Source organism: Diorhabda carinulata, chromosome 4 (assembly GCF_026250575.1).
Source record: "Diorhabda carinulata isolate Delta chromosome 4, icDioCari1.1, whole genome shotgun sequence".
Lineage (NCBI taxonomy): Eukaryota > Metazoa > Arthropoda > Insecta > Coleoptera > Chrysomelidae > Diorhabda > Diorhabda carinulata.
In genome coordinates, this window is record NC_079463.1 from 10932088 (window position 1) to 10945580 (window position 13493).

A 13493-nucleotide genomic window follows, 5' to 3' on the forward strand; every position below is an offset into this window, starting at 1 on the left:
AATTATGTTTATTTTGCTTCAATTCAATTCAATTGGTTGCAAAAACTTCCTCAGGAGCACGCAGTGGATTTCAAATGTGCCGTCTGTAGGCTATTCATCTTTTACCTCCTCTACTGATCTCTAAAATTCGCTACCTACGATCACAATTATTTGAATTACATTTTTTATTGATAAAATTGCTACTGCAACATTTGAGAAATGAAGTTTCGTATTATTTCTGTAAAAAACAAATCCTTCTACAAGCACGGTATCGAGAAGCTAGAAAGGTTGTGTTGCTTTTGAATTACATTGATGAATAAAATCTATTTTTGGCAAAAAATTTGTTTTTCTTAGTTAGTCACACGACTAATTGAGTGATGTGTTAACTTGGATCCATTGCTTCGATTGTATCATTGTGTTTGGGGAATGTTGATGAGGCCAAATTCATCTACTGTGACATATCAAAGGAAAAACTCACTAGAATCATGTTTGATACATTAGTTTGAATTTTTATTGAGATTAGTCTTGAGCAATTGTAGCACCCACCTTGTGGGAGGCTATCTATTAACAAAATGACCTCCGGAATCTCCTATAAAACTCAGTGAAGAGGAAGGAGACTACGCGCGAAAATGTCACGCGAACTAGGATGAGGATCTGTCGAAATGACAGGGGGTGGTGGAATGTCCTTCTACGTATCCATCCGTGGATTTATCTGGGGGTGGATGCCTAGAGGGACGGGATTTCTAACGCGCGCGCACGTGTGTGTGCGTGTACCTTGTAGATAGTTTTTTTATATATAAATGCTATACATATAATCAAAGTTTTATATTTATTCCAAACGATATAAAAAGTTTCCAAAGCTCAAATTCAGTTCATAGAACACAAAGAGAAATAATTAGAGATTCATTTTATTTTTTCTTTCTCTCGAAGGCGTTCTTTTCTCAGTTTAAAAGGAAATTTTCAAAGGAAATCCTTTCCGGATAGATTGGATTAGACGACTCAATTATTCAAATGATTGATAATTGAAGTTTTTCTGTAATTAATCACTATTGGAAACTCTAAAAGTGTTTCAATTACGTTTTGAAACATAAATTCGGAAGTGAACTTTTTAATTTTCAATAAAGTCGTTTCGGTGTAACAAATAAGCGAACAGATATTTTATAATTCGGAAAAAAACTGGCGTCGGAAGCAAAAATCCATATCTCACCCTTAAGGCAAGCAACCCCTCGCTATTATAACTCGTAGAGCGAAAAAGTAAATTTTAAGAAACCCTCGGCGTCCCTTCGTAGTAGCCCTGCTGTTTATTCGTTTTGATTTCAATCATTGTCGTATCAGATATTTGTAGAACGACTGCAATTAAATAGGCAATTTATTTTTTTATGTGACTACGGATTTTTTAATCTCAACCGCGATGTAATTAAAAAGTGACTGGAATATAATTTCGGCCACATTTATTGCACTTCCAACCGGCGATTTATTGTTAATGAAACTCATTATTCCTTCCAAGTACTTAAACTACTGTCGCGACATTAATACAATCTATCCTGCCACAAAAAAAAGGAAAAACTATGCTACAAATTTCTGTTTATACAATAAAGATAATATTTAATACTTAAAAATATGGAATAACAAATAAGAACCACTTTACTTGCTATGAATTACGTTTCCTAAATGATAAGTGTTATTCCATGATTTCGACCATAATATATATTTTATAAAAAAAATCGCCAAAAAGAAACATGAATAAGCCTTTTTTTCTACGTCTGGGGTGACCGTAGAATAATTTATACAACATAATATGGAAACTTTCCTCTATCCATATTATATTTTTCCAGCCGCGTTTGATCATTAGTTTTCTCTCAATTCAAAGTGTTCTTTGTTGATTCTATAAGCTCTGTACAAGTGTTTTCTTGATATAAAATTTTCAAAGAGAATTGAAATAACGTGGCGAATAAGTAACACGACCGCAGAGTGTGTACGCGCCCTAATCAATCAAGATCGTTCGAATGATTACGAACCATGGCGAAATCATCAAAATAACAGTTTGGAATAGGAAAAACGTGAACCTTGGTCACAATATTACGGACAAGGAATGTTGGATTTATTAGTACCAACTCTAAATAAATGATCACCGTCATGAGCACATGATCCTGACTAAAAACAGTTTCTTTGATTGCTACAGGATGTTCTATAAGAAGTTTTTAGTACCTGGATAGAGTGTAGTTTATCGTAAAGATTCCAAAATATGGTTTTGGAAATTTTTGACCGGCTGTCTAAAGTACACAAAGGGCAATCGAAACACCAGATGAAAAAACTTTAGCTAATAAGGTAAAAAACACAATATCTACATATGTAGCCCTGTAGTATGCTCCAACAAAAAAGAGCATACTATAACTTACGAAAACAAAAATCTACAAATCAGTAGATACTACTACCAATGCTGATCTATGGCTGCGGATCCAGGATGTTAAACTACAAATTGAAGCAAAAAATATCAACACGTGAAATGATGACACTGAGAATCGATAAACAAAAAGAAGAGAAAATGCATACACAAAAGTAAATAGAGACCGGTTAAACAGAAAGCAAAAAATAGAATTAAATGGAGAAGAGATATAACCTCTACATTCATGATAGAAAAATTTGGGAATAAGTATTATAATACCTCCAAATTATATCTAACATCTTCTCATTTTTTTCTCAAATATATCTTCTGTATTTATTTGGTCGAATGCCTTCTCCAAATTCATAAAACATGTAGCAATTCCCTATTTATTATGGATTTATTACTCAATTGTATAATTGTATTCAGCCACTTTGTGAGTTCTCTTCGGTGACTTCTTATCTCATATCTTATGCTTTTCTTTATTATTCTAATCATTATTTGTGCTAGTATGTACCACAATCTTTCATATATATACTATAATTTATACCAATTTTCTGATATTTTGTCCTGCTACATTACCTCATTTAGATATTTTGTTAGTTTATTACCTTTTCATGCATATATTTTGTATCTTCCTAGCTTTTAGTTTCAATTGCTTCTACTACTTAATCTTTTTTTAACCTTTCTAATCCGAACCTATTTCTATCGTCTCTTCCTTATTGTAATGGCTTTATATATTTAAATGAACATAAATATTGCAATTACCGCACGTCTTTAGCACTCACAATAGCTTGCTTACGTCACCAGCGCCGATCAAGTTTCGCTCGCCAAGTTTTAGCATGATCCATACCACGTTTTTCTGTTTTACCATCTTACCGCGTCGTATCGTATTAGTCGTATTTGTTGTCGAAGCCTGGATAGAAATTGTATTGTTCTAGAATCTATCAGCATCACTGCACCAAATAGAGTATCCCTAAGGGAGAAAAAATACGGAAACATGGTATGTAGTATAAGGGGCAGTGAGAGGAATACTGTTTTATCAAGTACAAGTAATCGGTTTTGTGGTGAAGATGTTTTCTAGGTAAGTAGATAGACACCCTCGGTTTCTAAGAACCAATAATTTTAAAATTGACATTTCACATGGAACAAATATGATCCCTAGTATCAAAAATAAAATCGTCTGATTTTCATAACGAAATCGTCAAAATGTAGTACAGATATATTCTTTTTATAGAAACACTTTTTATGTAAGTTGGTTGACACATTTTGCTACTTATCAAGCATTAACTGGATCGAATTGGTATCTCAAAATTGAGAGGTACCGTGAACATAAAATCTTGTTTTTGCCTCTCGAATACGTAATTCTATCGATCTGTCTGTCCATCTGGTTCATCCCGCGGATTACAAGGGAATCTATTTGGGGCAAGTTGTCTGAAGAACCACGAAAAAACTCCTACTCCAATTTTATCAATGAATCAACTCTTTGTCGTCAAAATAGCACTTCAGTCAGTAGCATTTTGTCAAACAGGCGGCCACTCTCCTACACAATCGGCGCTGATGACGTAATACCTATTTGGAACGGATCTCGAGCGGTATAAAATAAAGCCAGACTTCTAAACTGCGTAAGTTTGTTAATACTAATCCTATTGACCTAAAATTAACACCATATTCCTCTTGTAAAATTTTCTTTAAAAAAGAATACACTTTTTCGAATTCTCCAAGCCGGTTGTTTTGGTGTTAAATAATTTGATAATTTTTCCATTATAATTTTCGGTCGTTTGGTGTCCGAAGTTCACGATTTTTCATTTATTTGAAATAATACTTTTTACTTTTTGAATTCATTTGTCTAAGTATTTCATTTTTCTTTTAAATTATTAGTTATATTTCTTCTACATCCTTCCTCTTCATTTTATTGTTTATTTAATAGTCCACACGACACTTTCCAAAGGATTTTCAAAGCTTCTCCATTTTTCTCCTGCCCTTTTTACCTTCTCTTATTCGTTCGTGAGATTTAATTAATAATTTTTGCCGCAACTCTGTATAAAACTTAATTTATTTTAACGTACAATTCTTTTAACCTTTCTAGGTCAGTCTGTGTGTATCCATTGTGGGTGTTAGGGACCTAATTCAATTTGTCATAAATAAATTAACTCATTTGAAACTTGAATCATGACAGCAATTAGAAAATCTGTCCAAATTATAAGTCGCAGTGTTTAAAACAGGAAGAGTTATTAGGCGGATGTGACGTAGTTACTAATTATAGTGTGAACCATGCTTAACAGATATAATTAGTATTTTAATAGGGATACAGTAGTTAAGATAATTATTTTAACAATTTACACTGTATGAATTGTGATGGTAGGTACTCCGGAGGCGGTTCTGGAATGTCATTTTAAAAATACGACGAAGTCAAAATGTTATTGTGACCCTCTTTAACTACGAAATGTTAATTTGGAAGAGACAGATAACCAATTTAATACGATTACTTTGCATAAACGTCTCTTATTATCTGATCTTAACAGTAGATCTGGCATTATTTATTTTATATTAATTAGATTATTAAATTTCTCTATGGGACTGTGTTTTGAATAACTATCATCAGTAATTACATCTAAAATGTTGATATTAATTATACAAGGTGTCTCAGAAGAAACTTCAACACATTTAAAATAAAACTATTTTAAGAAAAACAAAGAGTTTTTTGACAAAAAAGTTTGTTACTTAATAAATTATACCTCTGCATAAAGGAGGAGATGAAAATCGAGCATCGAATTATTGTCCAATTGCACTCCTTCCCACATTATCTATTATCTTAGAAAGATTGGTCAAAAAGAGGCTTTTATCATTTCTGTTTACTTACCATCCATCAGTTTGAGTTTTTAAGTAACAAATGCACAAATGATGCCATATTCTCCCTCCTTAATTTCAGATGAACACCTCTCGCATGGTTGAAGTCATACCTTACCAACAGATGTCAGTTTGTAAGGGTTGATATAAAGATGTCTTCTTGCAAGCCAATAGAATGTGGAGTGCCACAAGACTCAGTACTAGGCACTATTTTGTTTCTTCTGTTTATAAACGACATCGCCTATCTAGACATCAGTTGGAAAATATGTCTATTTGCAAACGAGACTAGTTTCTCTTGGAGAAATCCTGATCTCACCACACTTTATAGGACTATATCTAGTGACTGAATTTGTAAAATCCTTAGAGCTTGATGTGGACAATTCCTTGAAAAAGGAGTTACATATTGCCTTATCTAAAAAATTAAGTTCCACCTGCTTTGCCCTTTCCAAAAAACTGAACTTATCTCCTTCATTAACATTCTATTATGCCCTTCTTGAGTCGCATCTCCGATATGCCCTTCCCTTTTGGGGTACATGTGGTGCGACTTAATTTGAGCGACTCTTCAATCTACAAAAGAGAGCACGGACTAAACAACAGAGATCACTGCAGGAACTTCTTTGAAAAATTCAAAATTCTGAATCTTCCTTCTCTATTCATTTTTGATTCCGTTTGCTTAATTCGTAAGCACGCTTCTCCAATTTCAGAAAGGTCTATCCACTTAGGAACGCGGAGCACGACCTTTACCTACCTACTCCACGTTCAGAATTAGATAAGGGTTCAATATTTTACAATACAAAAAATTGCACAATCACTTGCTAATTGAAATCAAATTGATATCATCTTTTCTTGCATTCCGCAATAATTTGAGGGCAATTCCAGACATGTTGCATACTGGTTTAATTTTGCTAGGGACTTATTACCTATTATTATTATTTTATTTCATTTGTATCTTTACTTAGATATTTTTATATTTGTTTTTAAGTTTTTACAAGCTTTTGTCTACAAATTGTAACAATTTTTGGCCCATAGAGCATTTCTCTCTCTCTCTCTCTCTCTCTTTCTATCTCTAAACATTGCTTGGGAATTTATTTCTTAAAAATAACATGGAACAAATGTAAACCGTTGCACTAACGACAATCATTCATATAATTGCTTATAATGATGGCTTGACAGGTATTCTCCGTGATAGCTCCCTTTTCCTGGCGAATATTTTAGTTTGTTTGTGCCAGACAAGTCGCTTTGTTAGATTTCACTTAACCCTACAAGAAAAAATCCATAGCGACTAAATTGCCTAGAATTAGGCTACCGATTGGTATACATCCCGCGGTCTACCATCCCCAGAGATTCTTGTTGAACTATAGTTCATAGTAGGACATAGGGAGCTGAAATACATATGGTCCTGTCATACTTCATTCAAACCTACCAATAGACGATGTCTTCCAAAAAGCTGGGTTTGAACATTTTAACGTACTGGACGAATTGAAGGCTTGCTTGCTTGGTAAACAGTTTCTTTTTCCTTTTCCACCAGCAATTCAATTATTTTAAGGTATTCTTCATAGAATCCTGATGCGTTCAAGCTATTTATCAATGTATCAGTTGGCTGTTTTATTCAAAATCACCAGTCTCTGGCAGTAATATGTGCCTTCAATAATATTTCCATTTTAACTTTCTATCTGACGATGCCTTCCACTTCATATTCATGCCTTATGACCATAATGTCGCATAGTCTCACTTATTCAAATGCTTCGGTGAGGTTTATGAAATGAATATATGGGGAAATTACGAGTTCGTATCATATTCCATTGCTTGCCTCACTTCTGAAAATTGGTTGAGCCTCTTGTTCCCATTACCAAATGTAGATCCTAGGCATTAGGGACTTATATACTGTTAAAAAACCAGAGTTATAACTTTTAAGAACATCGCTATAAAGGATTATTTCGTTTCCTCATGTTATCTCTGAAGGTTTATATTGTGTAATATTTTTTTGTCGACATTCATTTCAATTGTCATGTCTCGTATAAAACAATTATTATACTACTGATCATAATCTTAATTTAATTCATTTTAATTTGAAACCGCCTACGAAAAGCCTTCATAATCACAATGGAAATAAATCACACAACCCTTCCGCGTGGAAACAACGCGAAAATTCGACTTTATTACAATTTAATCTTGACGATAACAGAATATCAGCTTTAAAACTCAAATCTGTTCAAACAATATGACAGTGGTTAATTAGAAAGTAAAAGACCTATTAACTCAACCCTTCTCTTTGCTCAACAAGTGGTTGAAAGGGTTGGCGAATGTTAATTCAACAATTAGCCCTCGAGTCGTGCTTCACTCGTAATTAAGAGCAATTAAACGCGGCAAGTGGTGAAATCTCGGTCATCGAGCCGTCGCCGGTGCTATTTTAATTAGGGCTTTTCGCCACAGTTTTGAGAAAGATCCCCGTCGACGAAAATGTAGGGGAATTTCTCGCCAACAACATTTAGAAAATCAGATGAACTAAGACAGGAATTTTCTTTGATCTTTTTCGTAGTTATGCGACCAAGAAAATTCATTTAAATGGAACATGTTAAAGTTATTTTCGTTCGCAATTCACACAACGTTCCATTGAATTAGTTAATATAATTTTACATCAAAGAAATTAGTGAAAATGGGATTTATTAGTAAAATTTTGGGAAAAAATAGTTTTTCCTAGTTTGGTTAGCTCAAAAATTGGAGTTCTACTAAGGTTACTTTGATCGGTTCACATTTTATTGTAAATTTCTCGAATTTCTGAAATTATTTTGAGGAAAATTTCTGAAATAAATTTAGTCAATGCTGCTATTTTCCACAATTGATTTGGCTAACGTTTTTAAGTCAAATTTATTTAAAAAAAGTTGTTTTTAAACTTACTCCAGTCAAAATATTTGGTCTCCACATTTTATTTGGTCAAAAAGTCGCATCAACGAGTTTATTTTGTTTAAAATTAAATTTTCGTGCATTAGTTTTGTTAAAATTGGTTGAACAAGTTTTAGTATGGTCAAAAAGTGGCTCTTATTCCTAATAAATGGTCAAAGTTTTGTACTTTACAATGTATTTTGGTCGAAAGTGCATTTTTTGAGTAAATTTTACTTAAAAATTGGGTTTTTACAAGTTTGATTATCGAAATTTGGTTTTATAATTTTAGTTATGTCAAAACATGTGATTTTCGTGGAAATTTATGTTTCTACGTTACAGATTCACTCATTAATTATATTAAGTTCAAAAACATGCATTTCTGAATATAATTTGTTGTTAATACAAGTTTTATTATGGTCAAAAATATCATTTTTTGATTCTAAAACGTCAAAATGTCGTATTTTACAATTTATTTTCATCCAAAGTGCATTTTTGAGTTAATTTTACTTAAAAATTGCGTTTTTCTTAGTTTATTTAGCGAAATTAGATTTTCTAATTTTAGTTATGTCAAAAATTGTGGTTTCACTATGCTTTATTTGGTCGAAATTCATGTTGTTTTTAGTCAAAAGTTCACTTTCTGAACTAAATTTGATCAAATTTTCACTCATCGTACTTCGATTCAATGAAAATTTCATATTTCTGATATAAATTTATCAAAACAAGGATCTCTAAATTCGATTTGTGGCTTTCTAAGTGAAATTTAATTGATAAAAATAGTTTTTACTCTTTTTAATATGCTTCATTCAGTCAAAATAAACATCACATCTTTGTTTATCAAAAATTGGCGTCTAGTTTATTTTGATCAGAATCTTACTTTATTAAATTAATCAAGTCATAATCGCTTTTAGTCACAAATCGAATTTTCTACGCCCAATTTCATCGAAAATTTATTAAAAAATATACTTCTTGTCTTCATTTTAGTCAAAATATCTATAATTACTTTTAAACTATCCAAAGCTTCGTATCAACATGATTAACTCAGTCAAAATCATTGTTACAAGTATTTTTTGATCAAAAATCAGATTATTCACGTCTTATGTTGTCAATAATTCATATTTGTAAATTTATTCTCATCAAAAATGAGTTTTTTAAGTAAATCTTAGTCATGTATATGTTTTTCTCAATCCGATTGAGGAAACAAACATGTCTTGTTTTGGTCCAAATTTCGTTTTTCTCAAGTAAATTTAATGTTTCTTACCAAACAATTTACTTTCACTAAAATTAGTGCTTTTGTTTGGTTTGGTTGAAATTTCTTGTTTCTAAGTTCATTTAGGTTAAAAATGGGTTCCACAAATTTGGTTTTGTCTAAATTTTCCTGTTTAAAACTTCAAAAATGCACTTTCCTGGGTCAAATTAAATGAAAAATATGCTGTTGTGACTTTACAACTTCAACACGCTCACCAAATCTATAGCTTTTCAACTTTTTTTTATAGAGTCACCCCAACTTAAAGTCTATTATCCTAAACTTCATCCAATCAACAATTTGAAGGCTACAAAATATTTCCGTTGAATCAGAGAACACTACGTCTCATTTGTACCAACGCCATCTATCAAAGAAGTTTTAACAAAATGATTTGTAGTACAATAAATATTGACTTCATCAATAACATATTGCATCATTTTATACACACACAACTATTCGATGCTCCACCTATGTCACTTCAAAAAGTTATTCATTTTCTATCTATACCGTCATTATGCGATTTCTTGCATCAACTAATCAAATACGTTATCAATAATAAACAAGTGATAATGGCCTGTTGATATTTGATGTTTTTACAATATTAAAATAATTCCTTTCATCAAATTCATTCTCATATAAATACGACAATGATTATATTTATACAAAATGAGGGAATGTGTGAATGTAAATAGAAATTCTTATTTTTATTAGAACCTGTATAAATATTAACTTTTAATTTCATAAATTTTCTACGCCTTTCAATATATATTTCGTGAAAAAAAAAGAAATGAGCACTTGGGGCGCAGTAGGACTAATCTACTCAACATACTACTGGGAAAATAACACCAGAAGAGGTTCTGAGAAGGCATTAGCCAGAGCAAATTTAAAAGAGGCTCTAATAGAACAATGCTTCCTGATTGGACACCTCAAGCAACTCGAACTTAAGGAAAACGGCGATTAAAGATTATGCGGATTAAAAGAAGATTTCCAAGCACTACAGAACTTCAGAGGTTAATTCACTAAAAACATGAAAAATTAGTTATAATTCGTGAAAAGCAATTGCTATTCTAAATCAATACTATAAATTCTGCACATTCCTTATCTGTAGATGTTTTTCAATTCTACATTAATCGTTAAAAATAATTCGAGCAATATTTTGATGACAATTCCAATTTTTGCCCTTTCCTAGCATTATTTGCTGCTTATTTATCTGGTAATATACTTAATAAATTCCTACACTTTCTCTCTGGAATATTGGTCAGAAAGCAGGAATAGCGGGATCAGGATCAATAATTTAAAGCTAAGGCCGCGGGTTCTTTTTTTAAGAGAATAAGGACTCGAGGGTGTGCTTTCGTGACTCATTTTTTTTCTACCCTTATTAAGGGGTGGCGAATATCTGCACATAAAAAATGCAACCCCTATGAAACATCCTTTCTAAATTATATCGGGAAGACTTTAAAGGAGAACGAGAGCAAATTAATTTATATATGAATCCGAGGAGAGGAAAAAGAAAGAAAAAAAATACTTATCAGCAGTAACGTCAGCATTATTAACGATTATTTTGATTGGGGATTGTTATTGTGAGAGATAATGAGAATTTTTTGATTGTTTGGGGAAATAATATGATTGGGGATTTTTTTGCCAACAATGATTTTTCACCGTCTATCCAAAAAGATAATTTACGAGCTCTACAAACTTCACAATAAAAATTGTTAAGGTGATGATAAAAGAAATCTTTTTGTTATGCTAATACCGCCTTATTTATCTTCTCATGTTGATGTAAAAATAATTTGCACGAAAATCTTTCATTGTACGCTGTTTTTCATTATTGTTTATAATTGCGGTCAGATGAAATAATTGTTTATTATTGAAAATAAACCCTTCAATACTAAAGTTTTGTTATATCAATTTACGATCTTAGCACTTTATAATTCATAAAAGTGAATCCCTATCCAAGTTGGTAGGAAACAGCCCAAATCAAGGATATTCCACAGGTATCCATAGATATAGAGCTGATCTTCCATCTAATTACTTTCACATTCCTCAGCCAGATCAAATTAAGTTTAATGTCTACTTCATGAACATCTAAAAGACCAAACTGAGTGCTGATTTCTAATCTTCCAGAGTAGTTGCCTAAACAGTTGTTTTGGTTACCAGAATTAATAAACATTAACAAATATCTTACTATTTCTATAATTGCAAATTAAGAAGAAATAATTGTTTAATACATATCAAAGAACAATAAAGAGCTTAGAAATAAAAGCGAAAGAGATATATTGTAGATCATCTTTGATAAATGATATCGTTCAAATTTATAGCTATAGAAATTAAAATGATGACGTTAAATATATTTCTGCTCACTATTTTCTTTTTCTTTGATAACATCATCAAGTTTATGGTGATTTGTGCAAAAAATATAAATTTGTATCTGACCCTAACGTGCTTAAAAATAAAATATTACTGACCTTTGCTAATGAGGCCAGTATTGGTCCGTAGTCGCATTGAGATGGGTCGTAGGCTGAAATTATGAAAAATTACATCACTCTCTATTACATAATAATGAATATCTTTTAAAGATTCCACAAAAAGCTATGGATTTTTTTAAGCACGCTAGAGTCGAACTTAAAAAATAAACTTATATTCTAGAGAATAGACAACTACTGAACATGCTTAAAATAAAGCAAAAACTGCAAAGAAAAAACGTAAATTAATATATAATTTGAGAGCTGGAAATATATTCAATAAAGTATTTTAAATTCCTTCAATTTCTTATTTCTTAGACCTTTTATATATTTAAAAGTAGTCGAAACGTTAATTCAAAAATTATTAATAAAAAAACTAATTTTATATCAGAAGAGACCTAAAAACAAAACGATCTAAAAACATTAAAAATTTTGTAGTTTATTGAAATAAATAATTGTTTGTTATTGTTGTAATTGTTTATTTGCACCTCATCAAACAATGGTTACTATACTATAATTACATGCATTTCATATTATTGAATCAGCACCCAGTCGGCTCGCTTTCCTAATTTTTGTTTTTAAATATTTTTGAATTATAAATAATTGAACGTTCTTTGTATAATGAGCAGTTACCGTATCTGGCCAAAACAGAAAATTTCCTTCAGGATTCTTTTTTTTATGAACCGCATTAATCTAGATATAACTACACTCTTCTTCTTTCTATTATCTTGAGACTTAGTCTTGTTTCTTTTACTATTCAGCATCCAGCTTTCGTGCTATCTCTTGGCAGGTCGGCCCAAAGTCTTGATGGTTTTTCATCCTTTTCCCATTCAGCCCATCGATATTCCGTGATTCTATCGACGTGGTCTCTCCAATATACCGCCTGCAGTGTCCTGATGTGGATTGAGTAGTTTATAGGGCACTAGTAGGTCGTGTCAAACCAGGAGAAGGGAGAATAGTTGGTTGACAAAGCTATCAAAAGAGACTCAATGATCAAAATAATACTAATAGAGCCTTGGAAACTAGATGGACTTTATGGGATAACACACTCTTCATCATATATCTACGGTTACATAATTTCCATAAGGACAAATGATATACACTTCTGAACTCACTTTCTCGCCTTTCTGACAATAATGAGTCATCGATAATGGTTTCCAAACCTTTAACGAGTGTTGTTTTGATTTGATTTTTGTTCCATTTGTTGCTTCTAAAAATATTTGGGTAACAATTTTCTTGATTTTGGAACTACATTTTGTTCCTTCACAATACTGCTTACATATGCCTAATCGATTTTTATTTTTTTGCCCAATTTTCGCAAACTGAATCCCAATTTTTCGCGAGAACCAATGCTTATCTATTATTTCCAATCGTAATTATTTTATGAAAAATTCTTACTCCTAGTTTTTCATATTCTCACCAAAATCTCTTTATATATAAGAAGCGAGATCAGCTTTCCAATTCTTTCTCCGAAACCATCACTTAAGAAATGTAACCTCCTGAGATGTCTACTATGAGGATTGAGTCCACAATAGATACAATACCCTTGATCATTGATCTTTAGTCTAGTTTTCGTGGTCTCATTGCTAATAAAGTGATAAAGGTGGCATGTACATGGACTCCATACAATCATTTTTTTGGTCCTTCAAGAGTCTACTTATAACATACATGTTTCTTTGGTTGAAATTGGCTA

At 31.8% G+C, this 13493-nt stretch overlaps 1 protein-coding gene across 1 annotated transcript in view; it reads right to left on the reverse strand.

Annotated features, from left to right (window-relative positions):
* The window catches only part of LOC130892478 (zinc finger homeobox protein 4), a 169551-nt gene that overhangs the window by 12022 nt on the left and 144036 nt on the right, over nucleotides 1-13493 (reverse strand). The window contains exon 6 of the mRNA XM_057797917.1: nucleotides 11804-11856. Within this exon, the coding sequence (XP_057653900.1) occupies nucleotides 11804-11856 (53 nt within the window). The remainder of the gene's footprint in view (nucleotides 1-11803; nucleotides 11857-13493) is intronic.